General features: G+C 39.3%; 2 protein-coding genes across 2 annotated transcripts in view; both read right to left on the minus strand.

The window, feature by feature from the left end:
- The window catches only part of LOC139464816 (tetraspanin-18B-like), a 31,058-nt gene extending 23,161 nt beyond the window's left edge, over positions 1-7,897 (minus strand). Inside the window, exon 1 of the mRNA XM_071246333.1 lies at positions 7,751-7,897. The gene's annotated coding sequence lies outside the window, so the exon portion shown is untranslated. The remainder of the gene's footprint in view (positions 1-7,750) is intronic.
- Positions 7,898-17,270: 9,373 nt separating this feature from the next.
- The window catches only part of LOC139464217 (tetraspanin-18B-like), a 30,054-nt gene continuing 27,050 nt past the window's right edge, over positions 17,271-20,274 (minus strand). Inside the window, exons 7-9 of the mRNA XM_071245742.1 lie at positions 20,120-20,200; positions 18,752-18,847; positions 17,271-17,610 (exon numbers count right to left, since the gene is read on the minus strand). Coding sequence (XP_071101843.1) covers positions 18,773-18,847; positions 20,120-20,200 — 156 coding nt within the window. The 3' untranslated portion in view covers positions 17,271-17,610; positions 18,752-18,772. The remainder of the gene's footprint in view (positions 17,611-18,751; positions 18,848-20,119; positions 20,201-20,274) is intronic.

Raw genomic sequence — 20,274 nt, forward strand, 5'->3', positions numbered from 1 at the left:
TTCAGCACGTACGTTGTAGCGCAATGACCGACCTATTTACGCGTTGGTTTATTTTCATCGTCAGGGATTAAGTAAACAGCAACCTTCGTTATTAATCCCTCGGTGTTATCATTGACGCACAGGCTTCTCAGATAATCCACCAGTGAAAGACCGACAGAAGATTTAGTTGACCTGAAATGATTTTTATTGTACATTATTTGCGCTACAATTTTAATGCAAATCCAGTGACACACATAAGCACTGTATTTTGCAAATGATCGGATCTAATAACATACTAATATAAATATGAGTCCATTTTATCATGTACACACATGCAAAGGCAAGTCAATTTTCACGGGAAATAACACGGCAACATATGATACAAGTAAGTTAGAATAGGGAATTGCATTAGACGCCACAGTCAGAGGAATTCAATGCAGTCGGATATAGAACTGTGGAACGAGTCGGTGATTGGCTAAGGCAGTAACGTGCAAAATTGGACTGAAAAGCGTCAAAGAAGTTTCGCAGCTGCCTGTTTCTCTGTTGACCTTGTGTTATTGTATCTTACTTCCTAGCTACGCAACGGTAGACCATTCACAGGGAGGTTATACACTATCGGCTTTACAAGTGGCGATTGTCACCAGTGTTCACACTTCCAAGAAAGTCGACCCCTTTCTCAGACATTCAACCATTGCTAAGGTCCACGACTGTTGGGGAGACACGCCAATATCACTTATTGATTGATTCATCCTGAGATAAGTCCATTTCAAATCTTTACACAAATGCAAAGGCGGTCCAGTTGTTCACCTGAAATGACACCGGAACATAGGCTATCTGACACCGTTTTTGTTATTGATGCGTCAAATTTAGAAATGTCCTCCACATGTCAACCATGGGCGGATACAGAGGAGGGATTTCGAAAAAAATCTTTATTTCTGTATAAATTATCACCAAAGACAATAAATAGATCTTAATTGTGCACCCCCCCCCCCCCCCCTTCCCCCCTCAAAAAAGCTGTATCCGCCCATGTCAACCATAAACTCTTTGAAAACTTTACTGAGGCCATGTATGTTGTAGCCCGTATCAAACAATTTTATGCACATATTGAAGGCATATGTATTACCTTAGTATCTTGTTGATTTTTATGTCACTGAATCTTTATGTTTGTTTGTTGTTTAACGCCGCACTCAGCAATAGTCCAGCTATATGACGGTGGTCTGTAAATAATCGGGCCTGGACCAAACAATCCAGTGATTGACATCATGAGCATCGATCCACACATTTGGGATACGATGCCATGCATCAACCATGTCAACCATGAGCCTGACCACCCGATCCCCTTAGTCGCCTCTTACGACAAGCATAGTCGCCTTTTAAGGCAAGCATGGGTTGCTGATGATCTATTCTACACCGGATCTTCACGGGTCGAATCTTTAAGAATACACATGAAACAGATGAGGCGGAATTCCCCTATAATGACTCTAATGCCCACCCGTAGACATAAAGAGACATATCGGCAAGAAGGGAGCATCACTGGTCCCCACGGGGATGCCTACTTCTTGCCCTACCCCCACATTTCACAGAGATAGTGATGTAACCATATACGTTGGTATTCGAATTCGAATTCGGATCCTGGCATATCTAAGCGACGCGACTCTACACAGTGTACTTTCCGCACCTAAGCTGGCTGGGTCACCTTTGACCTTGACAGAATGAACGGAACTAAATCACAGTTGAACATCTGAACGGTATGTTGTTCAAGTATGAGTTTGATAGAGGAGTCAAGTGCATGAAAGATGTTTTCATTTCTTAGATGGTGATTCATGGATGCATGCTCGTGATATGGCTGCACCTGTGCAATCGACTCTGCTTTGGGCAGATATTTCTTATAGATATAGAAAGTGTTTTGTCTCCTGTATTTATTATGAAATAATCATTTTCATTTCAATAATTATTAATTTCAAGATGTGTGTTAAGCAACAAATATATTTTTTGTATTACATGTAAATAAATATTTGAATATAGCTGGATAATAATAATATTATTTATTAAGAGGATATTACGCAATCAGACGAAAATATATTTCTTTTGAATTCAAGCATTGGAATGTATCATCAATAAAGTCTTAAAGTGTCCTTGGAAATTGTATTTTATATCTTCTTCATCAGTACCATGTTTTAAAAAAATACATTATAATGGAATCCTGTTTTCGTGAGGTAAATGCTTTCAATGTTTGATTTCAATATCTTTATTGTCTCTACATGTAACGATACAGTTTCAGGAAACATCGATATATCGACCCAAACATGACTGGCTGCTGACATCCCAGAACACACAAGACGCACCGAGATAATTCTCTGTGTGAGATAGGATCGCCATATTGCTACGACCAGTCGGCATGTCTCCGCCCACGGCTGTGTTCCACGGCAGGAACAAGGCACCAGCTCAGAAGTCACAGCCTCGGGCCTCAAAGCCACCTACAAGCTACAACCATGTCAGTGTTAAGATACCCGTAAAACAACCGTCGCGTTGTCACATGAAGCCCAGATCATGTCGTCAGATATATCGATTGCATGAGATCGAGCGATGTCTGCTGGGAGATATGGTGACACTGGGATGAACGGGTGGCTTAGTCGTCTAAGGCGCCGCGATTCGCTGTGCAGAGTTGCGTCCCTTGGGCACGCCAGAAACCTATGATTGTGGTTACAAATCCTGGTTGGACCCGATTATGTTTCTAGGTTTGTCAGCACCATACCCGTGCTCGTGGGTTTCACCAAAGTAGTAAACGTCGGAGCTTCGGGCTTTCCTCCCACATCAAGCAAACACGCCTTGATATTACCTGAATACGTATTAAATACGTTTTAAATTGAAGTGTAATACAGTTAAAAGTGGCGTTTACCCTAACGCAGTCACTCACTCACAATTCTCTGAAGACCAATGTGATCTCATCAGTTAATTTGACGTCGCAATCAAATGACATCATTAATGTAATTGCCACTAAGCTGGTTAGCAATATAGTTTAACACTCACGACACATGTTATCACTGTTTACGAACTAAAATAAGTTGGCAGAATGATTTCGGATGATAAATAGAATCTCAACCTCATTTCTTTTGACGTGAAATATATCAACTCTGGTTCAAAAGTTCAAAAGAATCTCTTGCTCCTTTTCCGTCCCTGAACATATCGACCGCCTCAGTGGGCTAGTGGTAGAGCGTACGCCAGGAGAGCTGAAGGTCGGGACTCGATTCCCGGCCGTGTCATATCAATGGTTTTAGCTTTTAGCAATATTCCAGCAATATCACTTGCGGGGGACACCAGAAATGGGCTTCACACGTTCTAGCCATGAACCCAGGTCTTCGGCGTGACGAGCTAACGCTTTACCCACTTGGCTTTCCCACAGCCTCAGAAACACTAGATGCAATGCTACCTCTAACTAGGCTGAGGCAGGATGTACTGCCTATCTGTTCTTAATTATCGCCCTTTGCGGGGACTGACCACTCCAGCAGCGTTCTATTTCACTGACATCAGTGCACCGAAGTCTCCGTTCTCAAAACCTACCAAATACATAAAAAAGGCACAGGTTCAAACCATTTTCCCCATATATCTTGTACTTAGTTCGTGGACATGCTCTATACGTTGTTTGTCTTCACTCTTAAATCATAGACTTACTAATACATGTACTAGTATTCGACAACACCGTGAACATCCGGGTTAGAATAGGTCTTCAGCAACCAATGCTTGTGGGAAAAGGAGACTAACTGGACCGGGTGGTCAGGCTTGCTGACCTGGTTGATGCATGTCACCGTTTCCCAATTGCGTGGGTCGATGCTCATCTTGTCAATCACTGGATTGTCTGGTCCCGACTCGATTATTTACAGACCGTTGTCATATAGCTGGAAGTGTGGCGTTAAACAACAAATAATCAAACTAACATAACTAGTGTGATATAACAATATCGGATTTGACTTCTCAATCCGGGTCACCAATGGAATCGAACTCTCGGCGTCGCCCCACAACAATCGTACCACGTTACTCCCCCTCCCTTAGCGTGAGCATATAAGCGCGCGTTTCCTCACGTGACAAGGGGAACATTCTCCACGTATCGCTACAGTTTACTATGATCATAATACGCTTATTACGTAGATTAATGACAGAAAATTAAATTGATTTGTAGGGAGTAGGCAATGTTCCTAATACCACAATGTCATTAAATCAGATCTTAACCCCGATACAACACCACACTGCCTGATGATCTGAGCACACCGCCGTGGGAGGTCGCGTCAGGCGACTTATTATCAGCGAGGCTTCTAAATTCTCGGTACGAATGAACGAAGCATTCAGACAAGCTCATTTCTGTACATCGAAAACGAATTTAACTGGAGAGATCCGATAGTAAAATAATAAAGCTGCGCTATTTATACATTGTAGATATTTTATACAACATGTCATGAATCTATATCCCACATGCTGATGTCTGCACATCGAAAAAGAATATAACTTGCCATGGAGAGATCCGATTGCAAAATAATAAAGCTGCGCTATTTATACATTGTGGATATTTTATACATCCTGTCATGAATCTATACCGAAAAGCATGTACTACATTTGTGTTTCTATGGCGCTTTTTGTTTGCAAAGGTTGAAATTTCCCAAAGGGATAGGAAATAATAATTGTTTTAGAAAGCTGACATCAGATTAGCTCATATATTCAAACGAATCCTTCATTTTGATTTGTCGATAAGGTTTGCCTGATTCAACCTTTTAATGAGGCGTCGTTAGATCGTCATGCAGAGAGGGGTCGTTAGATCGTCATGCAGAGAGGCGTCGTTAGATCGTCATGCAGAGAGGGGTCGTTAGATCGTCATGCAAAGAGGGGTCGTTAGATCGTCATGCAGAGAGGGGTCGTTAGATCGTCATGCAAAGAGGCGTCGTTAGATCGTCATGCAGAGAGGGGTCGTTAGATCGTCATGCAGAGAGGGGTCGTTAGATCGTCATGCAAAGAGGGGTCGTTAGATCGTCATGCAGAGAGGGGTCGTTAGATCGTCATGCAGAGAGGGGTCGTATCGGTGTAAAGATCTTAGGTGAGGTGCAATGAAGTTAAATTCCCGTTCAAGATTATTACACTAACAAAGCGACGTAGATGCACGTGTGTGTGTGTGTGTGTGTGTGTGTGTGTGTGTGTGTGTGTGTGTGTGTGTGTGTGTGCTTTTACTAGTCCAGACTAATGTTTGACATAAATGCCCCACTCAGACACAGTAGACTCCGAGCCGACCAGTCCTTGTCTTAGCAGGAAGGTTAACAACAAGTACCACCTTCTAACATCTTTTGTATGCTCCCCGGGGACAAACGCGAGACGGTCTATTTTACTGAGACTGAAACTACTAATAATGGATTAGATATGAAGAAGCACAAGCATCATAATCTAAAAACATCAACGCAAGGTCTTTGATGAAAACCAAAACAACGGCTATGGTGCTGACAAACCTAGTAACATTATCAGCACCAATTTGGCATTCGAACACACGACCATAGATTCCTGACACATCTAAGGGAAACAACTATGTCAACAACATTACATAGGCCAGGTGGTGTGCCGTGGCATCAACTACCTGATAGCACCATCTTGCTATAGCACTCTGTCCGACATGAACAGTCAACAGTGTCATATCAAGGAAAAACTTCGGGCAGAGTACAAATGTAGACTTAAGTAGAATCTGAAGTTCAGAGCTGAACGCTCGCAATAAAGTTAAAGCCACATATACTTATGCTGTATCTGTCCTTTCATATTTTGTTGTTGTTGTTGTTGCTTGGACGAAACATTAAATTCAGTGTATTGACACCCTCACACGAAGAATCATGTTAGACAATAGATCCCACCACCCTCGCCCTTCCCTCAATAGCTTATATTTACCAGTTATACTAGTAGGGTATGGTTGATTTGTATTGTGCACTTTTGCACACATTTTTTAGTCTGATGATCTTGTGAAGCATGTCAAGACTCATGATGAAAACAAGGCATTCAATAGTTTTCTAAAACGAGCCAAGGATGTGGGACATAATCTCAATGTCGGTGTTGATTTTGTTGATGGTTCTGTACTGCTGTACGGTACAGAAATAAGTGTCAACCAAGCGAAGTGCCATATCAAGTCGGTCCAGACTTTTCAAGGAGATGCTATATGAACGACCACTGCAGCGAGTTTATATGCAGTGTGTTGAGAAGGCCAGCAATCCTGCAGAGTCCTATGCTTGGATGAAGTCGTCTGGCCTGAAAAGTGAAACTGAAGGCTTTCTGTTTGCTGCTCAGGACCAGTCACTTCCCACTCGAAACCGTCAATGTGTGATTTTGCATCAAAATGTAAATATGAAATGTAGATTATTCCATGATTTTAATGAGACTGTCCAACACATTGTCAGTGGATGCCCAGCTTTGGCACAAACACAGTATCTTAAGCGACATGATGGTGTAGCTCGATCATTTTAGTCGAAATGCTTAAAACGAACTAAGGTTATCACGAACTAAAGTTATAGGTCTCTCTGCGTTCGTCACAACCGTAGTTTACTGTATGACAATAACTGTGAAAAAGTTTTCTGAAACTGTGGCATGATGACATCGCGCCGTTAAACAGTGGGTCTCAGATTCATTATGGCATTAAAACATCAATAAATCATTCATTACATTAGTAGATAAAACTTAGATTGTGTATGAATTAATCATCTCATTTGAAAGATGAAGGCCCAGTATGATTTGGAGAGTTTGAACGAAAGATTATGTCTTTGAACATGTTTAATCATCTTCACGGAAACCACAAAGAGAGTTGACATGCACGACAGAAAGCACCGCAGTACCCAGACTCCCAATATGACTCTGAATAAATGTATGAAAAAAGGTTGAACATCACATTGAGCAAGGTGAAGCCCGTGCTAGATTATGATTATTAAAATCAAGTAGTTTTTCTAGTATATTATTTGTAAATAAGTTGGAACACTCCTGGCGATGTTTCCCAAACATGTTACTTAACACCACACAACCGAAAATGATGAATAAAGAGGGGACGAAGTTTTTACTTCGAGACAACCGTACATTCGACACATCAAAGTTCGACATATTGGTGTTTGACTGTACATCACCATCGAATACTAGTAACCAGTTCCTGATTGTTTCTTTTGTAGCCACCTTCAAACATGGCAGTATACATTCTTTTGCCCAGTTTAGAAGCCGTTCAGAGCAGATAGAAGACGTAATGATTAGCATGCCTTTGCCTCTATGGCTTGCCTTTGCATGTGTTTGTGACAGGTGCCACCGGTGGGGCAGGGTATGCTCACCTTTTAACGAACACCTGGTGTCATCACTATCTGATAGTGATTCACAAGCACCTGCTTGTGATAAAGTTGGAATCGTACAACGGACTCCGCTTTGAGCACGGATTTCTTAGAATTGTGGAAAGGGTTTTGTCGCTTTTAGTTCCTCAGTGGGTCACAGAGTATAATGACTTCACCGCTAAAATAAGTATTTCGTGAAGTATTTACGTTTCTTACTAAGAATACACGTATAAAGAATCTTAAACATTTAACCAGGGCATTAAAATAAATCCGGTGTCGAACACGACCAGAGGAGTACAAGCCTCGGGTACAATGGCCGCATATTAACAAGACAGTCGGGCACACTCCATAATTCAGTCTTAACAAATATACGACATATATGAAGTCAGCTCTGGAATATCGACCTGTGAAGAGTTAAGACAGTGGTAAATCCAAAGCTATATACTTACCACAATTTAGAAGTAGTCTGTGCAATACCGTTACGTCCGTACCCAACCGTAACTACCCGGAGACTACTCAGCTACCCAGATAGTGCAAAGCTATTTACGAGCACTGACGACGGACACCCGTCACCGAACCGTAATTTCTCAACTTTATAATGGTTTGATGTATAGAGCCAGTTGTAAGACTCGCTGCGCAAACCTACGTGCTCTTTATGAAACGTTCGGCAAGATTATTATCACAATCATTGTAGGGTGAGTGAGTGGGGGGTGAGGGGTGGGGCGTCAATGAATATTCTCCGCGTTACGATACGAGAACCTGGATACGGAGAAGCCATAGCGGGAGAACAAAACTCGAGTTCGAATCGAATTCGTATCAAGAAAGAATTTCAGGTTCGACAAACCCGTAATATTAATTTTGTGCACAAGGATTAGTTTAAGTATACTGATCAAAATAAGTTAGGGATCATGAATAGTTATAGGGATATTTTGTGGGGAAACTGAGCACACAATTTCATAAAAAAATATCAAAAAATTCAAATTTCAAAACATTCATGACCCATAACATTTTTATTCAGAATATATCAGGTGCCGATGAGAAATTGCTGCCATATGGAAATTCAATATTTTTATTATAAAATGAAACCTAAAGTTTTATCATTTTAAATATAATTTGCTTTAAAACTTTTTTTCTAAATCGCATAATACACAACTACTGGTGGGTATCACGGACATCTTATCTTTGAAAATCATAAAATTGTTTTTTGCGGCACATTTCAAACCCAGTCGTCTTTGAACCAGTTTATTTCCACACAAAATTACCCAGCCATTTTTTACAAACTGAGTGCTGTTAAATAGACATAATCAAATTTAACAACAGTTCTTTCGACTTTCAGTTACATAAAAAAACAATCTCGATATATTTTATTCTGCCCCACATTTTAGTTAATCCGGACCGTTCCGCGCTATAACGTCCAGATTAACAAAACTCCGAATTAGCTAATCGTTGGAGTACTCTTCCCCTGGGATTAACGGTGTTTCACTGAAATTTATTTTGTTTGTCGGATTCTTTGACTTTCATGCGTACCTTACCATTCCGACTTTACACGTTCCTTTTGTGAGTGAGTGAGTTGGGTTTAACGCCGCTTTAAACAGCATTCCAGTTACATCACGGCGTGTCAGCTTAATATGGGAGGAAAGCCCGAAGTGATGCAGGTCTCAGACGTTTACCACTTTGGTGAAACCCACGAGCACTGGTATGGTGCTGACAAACCTAGAAACATAATCATAGGTTTCTGGCGTGCCCATGGGACGCAATTCTGCACAGCGAATTACGGCGCCTTAGACGCCTTAGAATTCCCAGCCTAGTGATATAAGTCTTCGCTTCTTCCCTTTGAAGATCTAGAGTGTCGTGTATTCTTGTGCATGTATAGATGTGTAACAATCCAAAACTGTTGCCATAAACATGACGAAAGTATGTAAGATACGGCAAAGTATTGCTTAAAATAGTACTTTGGCAATTATATGTGTTTTTCATCGAATTATGACACTCTCAAAATTGTTAGAAAATGATTCAGGTTACGCAACCCGAATTTTTACAGTTTGCGACTGCTATGCCTCAATGAATGCACAAGAAATAAAACATAATAAAACATAATCCTTCAATAGTTCACTGTACGGCCCTGTTCACTATTCTATTATGGTCTGTTCTGTAACGGTTCACAGTACTGTAATGTTTTACTATACTGTAATGTTTTACTATACTGTAATGGTTCACAGTACTGTAATGTTTTACTATACTGTAATGTTTTACTATACTGTAATGTTTTACTATACTGTAATGGTTAAAAGTACTGTAATGTTTTACTATACTGTAATGTTTTACTATACTGTAATGGTTAAAAGTACTGTATTGTTTTACTATACTGTAATGTTTTACTATACTGTAATGTTTCACAGTACTGTATTGTTTCACTATACTGTAATGTTTTATTATACTGTAATGGTTCACAGTACTGTAATGTTTTACTATACTGTAATGTTTTACTATACTGTAATGATTTATTATACTGTAATGTTTTACTATACTGTAATGTTTTACTATACTGTAATGTTTTACTATACTGTAATGGTTCACAGTACTGTATTGTTTTACTATACTGTAATGCTTTATTATACTGTAATGGTTCACAGTACTGTAATGTTTTACTATACTGTAATGTTTTACTATACGGTAATGATTTACTATACTGTAATGTTTTACTATACTGTAATGTTTTACTATACTGTAATGTTTTACTATACTGTAATGGTTCACAGTACTGTATTGTTTTACTATACTGTAATGTTTTACTATACTGTAATGTTTGACTATACTGTAATGGTTAAAAGTACTGTAATGTTTTACTATACTGTAATGTTTTACTATACTGTAATGGTTCACAGTACTGTATTGTTTTACTATACTGTAATGTTTTACTATACTGTAATGGTTCACAGTACTGTAATGTTTTACTATACTGTAATGTTTTACTATACTGTAATGGTTCACAGTACTGTAATGATTCACAGTACTGTAATGTTTTACTATACTGTAATGTTTTACTATACTGTAATGATTCACAGTACTGTAATGTTTTACTATACTGTAATGGTACACAGTATTGTAATGTTTTACTATACTGTAATGTTTTACGATACTGTTATGATTTACTATACTGTAATGTTTTACGATACTGTAATGGTTTACTATACTGTAATGATTAACAGTACTGTAATGTTTTACAGTACTGTTATGGTTTACTATACTATAATTGATCACTGTTCTGTAATGTTATACGATACTGTAATGTTTTCTCTATCCTATAATGGATCACTGTACTGTTATGGTTTACTTACTGTAATGTGAATGTAACTACAGCAAAGTACAGCGTTCGCTCGTCACGCCTGGGTTTCTTTCCCCTTTCCCTTTTCCCCTTTCCCCTTTCCTGTGTCACCAACCGTTACATGACTGAAACATTGCTAAAAGCGACTTAATGTTTCCTTACTGTAATGGGTCACTATACTCTAATGTTTTCTTCCTGTAATAGGTCACTATACTGTAATGTTTTCTTCCTGTAATAGGTCACTATACTGTAATGTTTTCTTACTGTAATGGGTCACTATACACTAATGTTTTCTTACTGTAATGGGTCACTATACTCTAATGATTTCTTACTGAAATGGGTCACTATACTCTAATGTTTTCTTACTGTAATGGGTCACTATACTGTCGTGTTTTCTTACTGTAATGGGTCACTATACTGTAATGTTTCCTTACTGTAATGGGTCACTATACTCAAATGTTTTCTTACTCTAATGGGTCATTATACTGTCACGTTTTCTTACTCAAAGTCAAAGAAGTTTATTTTACAAAAGGCCACCGGCCCATATACAAGAAAGAGTTACGCATGTAGATACAATCATATATGTTACACGTTGTTTGATTAATTCATTTCTTTTGGCTAATGTATGCTTTACATAAAGAGAAAGATTTAATATATTTGATTCGTTCTTTGTCGTCAGCATAACTACAAAGACGTTTATCGGTGACATTACTATCAAATAATCTTTTATATATTTCTTTCGGAGATCATTGTAAAATGGACAAAAAAACACAAAATGATTTTCATTTTCTGTCTCTAGATTACACAATGGACAAATTCTTTTCAATTTTTCAATCGACAATTTTCTTCCTTCATTTACAAATAGGTCGACATCTAATTAACTGTTTTCTTAAGTTTTCCGTAGTGAGTACTGATAAATATATTTCTGGTTGAAGTAAAGTCTTGAAAGTTTTGTAAATATTCATAACGTGAACTATCCTCTAAAGTGGAGTGCCATTCTTGGTAGAACATATTTATAGACCGATTCCGAAATTCATTAAGAAATATGTTTACATTTCCAACTGACTGACATAGCCATATAAAACCAAAACCATGCGAAAATACAATATTTCCTATATGCGATGTCCAAGTATTCTTTCCCATGTTATCGAAATGTAGAAGCATGTTTTATATGCTAATTTGGGGAGACGTTGTTCATGCATATGAAGAATTATAAACAATTGTTTAAACATCTGATCTGAGAATTAATATATAATGGGTATCTACCACATTCACCATACACCATGCAATTTGGTGTAGTAGATCTGACACAAAGAAACTTTTTACATGCTAATAAGTGAGCCTTCTCTAAACACTCTAAACGTTGAAATCCCCATACTTCATAACCATACAATAAAATTGGTTGTATCTGGGTATCAAAAAGCTTAAAGAAGATATTAGGTGACATCGATCCCAATTTATGAGAAATGGACATTACACTTATTAAAGCTTTATTTTCGCGTAAGGACAAGTCAAGGGCACATTTTTTTCAATGCATTGTGTGTGAGAACCAGATTCCTAAATATGAGTAGTGTTCTTCTATATTGACTAACTGACCTTCGAATGACCATCTCTCTTTCGACGCTATTGGACCACCTTTTCTGAAGATCACAATTTTAGTTTTTTCCAAATATACTGATAATTTCCATTCTTTCGTGTTTGTACTTAAAATATTTAACTGCCTTTGAAGACCAACAAGAGTATCTGACACTAGAATGACATCATCTGCGAAAAATAGCATTAATATTTCTATCCAATCTGGGAACACTTGGATACCATGTTTACCACTGGCAGCTATTTCCTAATATAATTCATTAATGAAAAATGTTTTTCTTACTCTAATGGGTCACATTAATGTAATGCTTACTATAATGGGTTACTATACTCTAATGTTTTCTCACTGTAATGGGTCACTATACTGTCATGTTTTCCTACTGTAATAGGTCGCTATACTGTCATGTTTTCTTACTGTAATAGGTCACTATGCTGTCATGTTTTTTTCTGTAATGGGTCACTATACTCTAATGTTTTCTTACTGTAATGGCTCACTATGCTGTCATGTTTTCTTACTGTAATAGGTCACTATACTGTCATGTTTTCTTACTGTAATAGGTCACTATGCTGTCATGTTTTCTCACTGTAATGGGTCACTATACTGTCATGTTTTCCTACTTTAATAGATCACTATACTGTCATGTTTTCTTACTGTAATAGGTCACTATGCTGTCATGTTTTCTGACTGTAACGGGTCACTATACTGTAATGTTATCTTTATGTAATGGGTCACTATACTGTGATGTTTTCTTTCTTTAATGGGTCACTATATACTAATGTTTTCTTATTGTAATGGGTCACTATGCTGTAATGTTTTCTTACTGTAATAGGTCACTGTACTGTCATGTTTTCTGACTGTAACGGGTCACAATACTCAAATGTTTTCTTACTGTAACGGGTCACTATACACTAATGTTTTCTTACTGTAATGGGTCACTATACTCAAATGTTTTCTTACTGTAATGGGTCACTATACTGTTATGTTTTTTACTGTAATGAGTCCCTATACTGTCATCTTTTCTTACTGTAATAGGTCAATATACTGTCATGTTTTCTTACTGTAATGGGTCACTTTACTGTAATGCTTACTGTGATGGGTCACTATACTGTGATGTTTTCTTACTGTAATGGATCACTATGCTGTTATGTTTTCTTAATGTAATAGGTCACTATACTGTAATGTTTGCCTGTAATAGGTCACTATACTGTCATGCTCTCTTACTGTAATAGGTCACTATACTGTCAGGTTTTCTGACTGTAATGGGTCACTATGCTGTCAGGTTTTCTTACTGTGGTGGGTCACTATGCTGTCATGTTTTCTTACTGTAATGGGTCACTATGCTGTCATGTTTTCTTACTGTAATGGATCACTATGCTGTCATGTTTTCTTACTGTAATAGGTCACTATACTGTCAGGTTTTCTGACTGTAATGGGTCACTATGCTGTCATGTTTTCCTACTGTGGTGGGTCACTATGCTGTCATGTTTTCTTACTGTGATGGGTCACTATGCTGTCATGTTTTCTTACTGTAATGGGTCACTATGCTGTCATGTTTTCTTACTGTGATGGGTCACTATGCTGTTATGTTTTCTTACTGTGATGGGTCACTATGCTGTCATGTTTTCTTACTGTGGTGGGTCACTATGCTGTTATGTTTTCTTACTGTGATGGGTCACTATGCTGTCATGCTTTCTTACTGTGATGGGTCACTATGCTGTCATGCTTTCTTACTGTGATGGGTCAATATGCTGTCATGCTTTCTTACTCTGATGGGTCCGTACTAATGTATCGCTGGTGTGTACCCCTCGTCTGTCGAGCAGTTTCTGCAGCAGTAACAAAGCGATCTTGAAGATGCTGTCGCACAATCTGACGATCCTTACGTCGGGTGGTGATCCTTGGTCTTCCATGGCCACTACGTGGTCTGTCGTCTGTAGTGTTGGTGGTCTGGTACCGTTGCTGGAGCCTGTATATGGTCCTTACGTGGACTTGAAATGCATTGTTTACTTGACGGGCGGTTTGTCCATCTTGCAATCGTCCAAGGGCTTGGTGTCGCTGATTTCTTGTCAATCTTGGCATGTGCTAGCAATTCAATTACGAATGAATGTTATCCTATCTGGGTGGATTTTTATAGGGCAAGACATGGGGGAACGCTTGTGCATATCAATTTACACGAGCATCGGGTTACCACAGCCGTTGCCGTGATGCGTTTGGGCGATCGGTTTTATTGTCATCTGCTTTGTTTTTACATCAAATTTCATTTTTCCGGACAAGATAATATTAAGTTTGAAACTTTGACAAAAACTTTTCATGCAATGTTACTTGGGGTGACGTGTTTTTGCGGTTCAGTATAGTTTCCTACACGTACGTGTTTTTTGTTAATGTTATGGTTTACTATCCTGTAATGTTTTATATTTGGGAGATTGACGAAACAACAATTAAGATAAGAGAAATATTAACTTTATTACGACAGCAGGTAAATTGTGTAGACGCATCAAGTGTTCACAAATGTCTCGATAGAATCACAACAGGTTCAAAGGTTAACAAGAACGTATAATATGTCAATATAAATCTGGTCAACAGCAAATACACATAGTATGTACAAAAATATAGTTCTAAAGCAGATGGACGGACACAGCAGATAGTCGTATGGACGGAATGCCATGAATTCATAGAGCTCTGTGAAACCCCGTTAATGTGGCTTGTATGGATAAGGGAGTGGGCTAACGGGGGTTAATATTTCATATTTTGAGCCTTCACTTCATTTATGGAAATTATAGAATTATTCGTTTGTGACCAAATGTGTTCTTGTCTTCAGGTCACAATTCGACGTCAACAAATACGAGAGTGAGAAAGTATAACATGACAAAACACGTATTAGCTCAGATTCAAATGTACACATTATTTTTTTCACATTTGTAAACATGTATCACACCGACTGAATGAAATATGCAGTGCAAGTAATTGGCGTTGTGTTTGGAAATTGTGCTTCACGAACATTCTCAGTTGTGTGGGAATATTCACCGTGTTGTTATTCAACCTGTGAATTACCTTCAGCAACGTTGTCAACCTAATTCTACAACGTCCTTTCAACATCTACTACAGCACTGTCTCACGTTCCTACAACGACGACGCTGTCAGTATCTGTGTACAGTCACTATAGGTTCACGAAGACCTACCTCACACATCATTTCCGCCTTGAAAGATACACACCCGTTTGAAATTCTTGGCCTCGATGGGTGAACGGTTGCCGCCCGCGTGATAGTTGGATGCCATTTACCGTGTTATTTTGTGGTACGGATTGATCGATAGCTAAAGCTGGCTGTTGGTAAAGCGGTCCTGACGGCGTAGTACTACAGACAGTCGGCAATACGGCAACTACCCTCTTCACGTGTGGCTTATTCTACGTGATTATTGGTAATGGTTGAAATTTCGACGTCAGATAAACATTTTAATTCCATTTTGGAGGTTGTTTGAAAGTTTTCAAAATGATAAATAACGTTCGCAATTCTTTAAAAGCATTTGAAGTTTATAAATGGCGTCGTCATATTTTGCTCTCATCGTCAAGGGAGATGAAACTTAGACGAAATACAAGAAAGCTCGTGCCTGTTCAAAAAATATGTATGCGCAACACTTCTGATGACCTATGGCTCGATAACACATTTGCAATGGTACTATGAGTGTTATCTATTTCAGGACGTCAGCAGTTTTACAATCAGAGTTTATGGGGAAGTTTGAGGGTATGTCTCACGTTTTTTAACCGAAATCGAAATTTGAAACCCCTTCCTTTAACCACGTCCACTGAACATGATAATGACAGTTTCACCACAGCTGTGTCAGTCATAAAATATTACTTTAAGCCATGTATGTCATCGAATTTCAATTCAATTAAATTTCATATATATTATTGTGACCTGTTTCAGTGTACATTTATAATGTTCTCCTTCGTAAGAAACACGTTTATTATCTCACCTATCAACAAAGGATGGTGTATAATGCTGCAAATGGGTTTGTCTCATTTACATAAAATCTGAAGAAAATCAATATTGTAAACAAATTATATTCGGGACAAGAATAAGATTTCTCACAACGGACGGATGGCACTACATCAAAACAAATACATCTCTATACAGTCATAAATACATACAAATTCTATCCCATGGTATAACATACAACATAATACTGATATGACCTAATTCACAAGAGCTTGACGCATATGATATCAGAACATTCTTCCGACACAGCCCTTATGGTAACGGTAGACGCACTGTAACGGCAACGGGAACACGTTTTGGTGTCATATTGCAAACGCCTGTGTATAAAAGCATGTATCGTGTGCTTCGCCTATATCACGTATATATCATGAATATTTCATTCAACCATCGCTTGAATACATATCCCCTGTTAATCCGGTACACTCGAATTCCATGCGATTGTATTGTAACAATGGTTAATCAGGGAACCGTCCGGATTAGCGAGGTCTCACTGTCTCCCATGTATATATCAAACATAACAAGTTCCTATCTATGTACAAACTACGTGTGAGGGGAAATAGTGATATCTACAGGAAACAATTCCTTGTGTATTAAGAACTTTCGAACACTAAGAATTTTCACCGAATTCCTATTTTCCCTTTCCTAATAAATAATACTATACAGAACATTTGACGTTATTGAAAGACAAAGCCTTTAAAACAAACCTGGGCGTATTTGAGCCTTTACATGCTATTATGGCATTACAAGCTTAAAACACCTAAAAATGATCGTGTTTATAATACCAAATATTGTCAAAATGTTCGAATAAATTTTACAGCATGTTTTATGCATACAAATGTCAAAGAGATTGAGGGGTCAAGATTTGAAGCCCTGCTTCCTGTTTAGGGGTGAACAAATTAATACAGAGATATATTGGGAGGGGTGGGGGTTGGAGGGGGGAGGGGTGGGGGTTGGAGGTGGAGGGTAGGGAGTTGGAGGGGGAGGGGTGGGGGTTGGAGGGGGGGAGGGGTGGGGGTTGGAGGTGGAGGGTTTGGGGTTGGAGGGGGAGGGTAGGGGGTTGGAGGGGGAGGGGTGGGGGTTGGAGGGGGAGGGTAGGGGGTTGGAGGTGGAGGGTTTGGGGTTGGAGGGGGAGGGGTGGGGGTTGGAGGGGGAGGGTTGGGGGATGGGGTGGAGATGGGCATGAAATAATGGCCGTTATGTGATTTCAAAAGGAGTTGAATCCCATACCCACCTCTCCCCTGAGTCTGTCACTGATGTCACATTTGGACATGTCCACACAACAATAATCAAGAATCCTTTTTACACAATGTACAAAACAAATACTTTTAAAGTAAATACAGCAAGATTCTAAAGACTTCAGCCTCGGGGAGATCACAGCATTGCTCAGGCGTCGGGGTTCTGCAAGATAAACACACGGAGATTAACACACGGAGATTAACACACGGAGATTAATACACGGAGATTTATACACGTCGTTTGGGGTAGCGGGTGTGTGAAGAGGCACAAGACAGTCAAACTTTCCCCTTAAGCCTGCTTGCTGTAAATCTATTATCTACATGTAGATCTAGACTGGGGGCAAATGGAAGTATACTGAAGTTGTTTTTATGACATTATAACTGGAATGTGGGTTAAAAATAAATTGGTTCAATAAAGAACGAATTGCAACAACATGACCATGTTTTAAATGTTGTGAATTTGTGCCGAAAAACGCAAATGTGTTACTTTACAAAGATAAGATGTCCAACATACAATGTACCTATCACCACTTGGGTCCTATGCCATATATCTCTTTCACTTTTAATTTTTTTTAAATAAATAAAATTATCACAAAATACAACCATGTAGAAGTATTCTTTGAGTGCTGTCTATGCGCCAGTGTCATTCTTTTTAAAATATCGCTAACTTAATATTTAATCATTTGAAAATCAAACATTTCTTTTGCCCCTGGTAAGGAATATCGTAACAACGAAATAATATATGTAAATCAGCTGGTAGTGAAGGCGTCCACTGAGTAACCTGAGGCGTAACCTTGTAAACATTGATCGCCTACGTGGTCTAGTGGATAGAGTGTCTGCCCGAAGAGCGCAAGGTCGGTTGTTCGATCCCTAGGCAGAGCCATACCAAAAAAAAAAACTGCTGCTTGTTACCCTGGCTGGCGCTCGGCATTAAGGGGCTAAAACAAGGACTGGTCGGCTCGGAGTCAGTATACTGTGTCTGAGTGCGGCATCCATGCTCAACTGCGGCAGTGGGCAAGTGGGCAAGCACTGTAATCCGGACTCGTACACGGAGCCACACACACGTGCATGCACGCCTCTATATAAGTGTACTAACGCTACAATAATCCCCCTTTCACCTTACCCCACCTTGTAAATATCTAACGCTGATGATTCACCTCGGCCATGTAATGTCTCACCTCTGACCAGATGTAACTCGTCTAGGCCATGTACTGACTCACCTCTGACCGGATGTAACTCGTCTAGGCCATGTAATGACTCACCTCTGACCAGATGTAACTCGTCTAGGCCATGTACTGACTCACCTCTGACCAGATGTAACTCGTCTAGGCCATGTTTCCGACCTTGTTCTTCTGAAGGATCTGATGCAGGATAATCCCGGAGAAGATTGTCAGTAGGGCCTGTGAAGAAATATTAAACGTCAACGAAAGAGAAAAACCAGTCTCGATTATCCGCCGAAACAGACCCCCGGGGTGGCTAAACGGCGTTGACAATTATTTAAATGGATCACTGCAAATCAGTCATGACACCAGGTGTTCGCGAAAAGGGGGGCAAGTATGGGAGGGGATAGTATGCTGGTGTTCCTTTGTTTGGTATATCAACAAACAGCAGAATCGAATCTAACAACTAGACTACCCATCGACCATGGTCAGTACAGGTAAATATCAGAGAGTCGTCTCGTGATGGTTTATTGGTATTAAACAGAGCTTGTCTATGAAACAGATCATAAATATGTACGATCGCCTCTCATAATACAGACTTTGATGCCCATGGATCTAAACACGTGGCCTATTCATCCTTTAGTTCACACAGACTCACGTGGCTCTCCCACTCTTAGGATTTGAAACAGATTGGACTCCAACGGTGGAACCGTGAATATAACTAATGAGTATTTTCGCCCCTAAAAGGACATCTTTTTATATCAATGAATCAAAACCAGAACGTACTCTTAATGCGGAACGATTGGTTTATATAACGCCTGGGCGCATTATTATCCCAAATGTTTCAGCCAAAAACAACGACTTTCGCTATAACCCTATCTTATCCTAAGTAAATCAAATATTAACCCCAGGAATATATATTTTAATCTTTATATACATCTTGCTGTTCAATGCCTATGTGTATATATGCTGTATTGCGTGCTTCATTGACCATATTGTCTGGCAGTGTATATTTTATGAATATTTAAAATGTCACCCCTTTTTATAATGTGTGGCTATTTAATAAATAATTTTCTTTTTCTTCTTTTTCTTCAGGAAGTAGATCCAGTCATTATGTAGACCATACGGACAGCCTCACCTTCAGAGTTACCTAAATCACTACCCCACCACCCCACCACCCACAGGAGAGACAGGAGAATGAGGTTACTTACAAAAACACCAATGTCTGCGCACAGAAGGAGTGAGGTTACTTACAAAACCACCAATGTCTGCGCACAGAACGAGTGAGGTTACTTACAAAACCACCAATGTCTGCGCAAAGAACGAGTGAGGTTACTTACAAAACCACCAATGACAGCACACAGAACGATTGAGGTTACATACAAAACTACCAATGTCAGCGCACAGAACGAGTGAGGTTACTTACAAAACCACCAATGATAGCGCACAGAACGATTGAGGTTACATACAAAACTACCAATGTCAGCGCACTGAACGAGTGAGGTTACTTACAAAACCACCAATGTCAGCGCACGCAAAGATGATGAAGGTCGTGCCCTTGAAGATGAAGTCCCATATCTTCTCATAGCACCCCTGAAACATACATCACAGAATTGCACTCATCTGTTGCTTGACCCCAATGGGACGCTGCTTGAGAACGCCACTAC

This window comes from Haliotis cracherodii, unplaced genomic scaffold (assembly GCF_022045235.1).
Source record: "Haliotis cracherodii isolate W230 unplaced genomic scaffold, xgHalCrac1.p SCAF_17, whole genome shotgun sequence".
Taxonomy (NCBI): Eukaryota; Metazoa; Mollusca; class Gastropoda; order Lepetellida; family Haliotidae; genus Haliotis; species Haliotis cracherodii.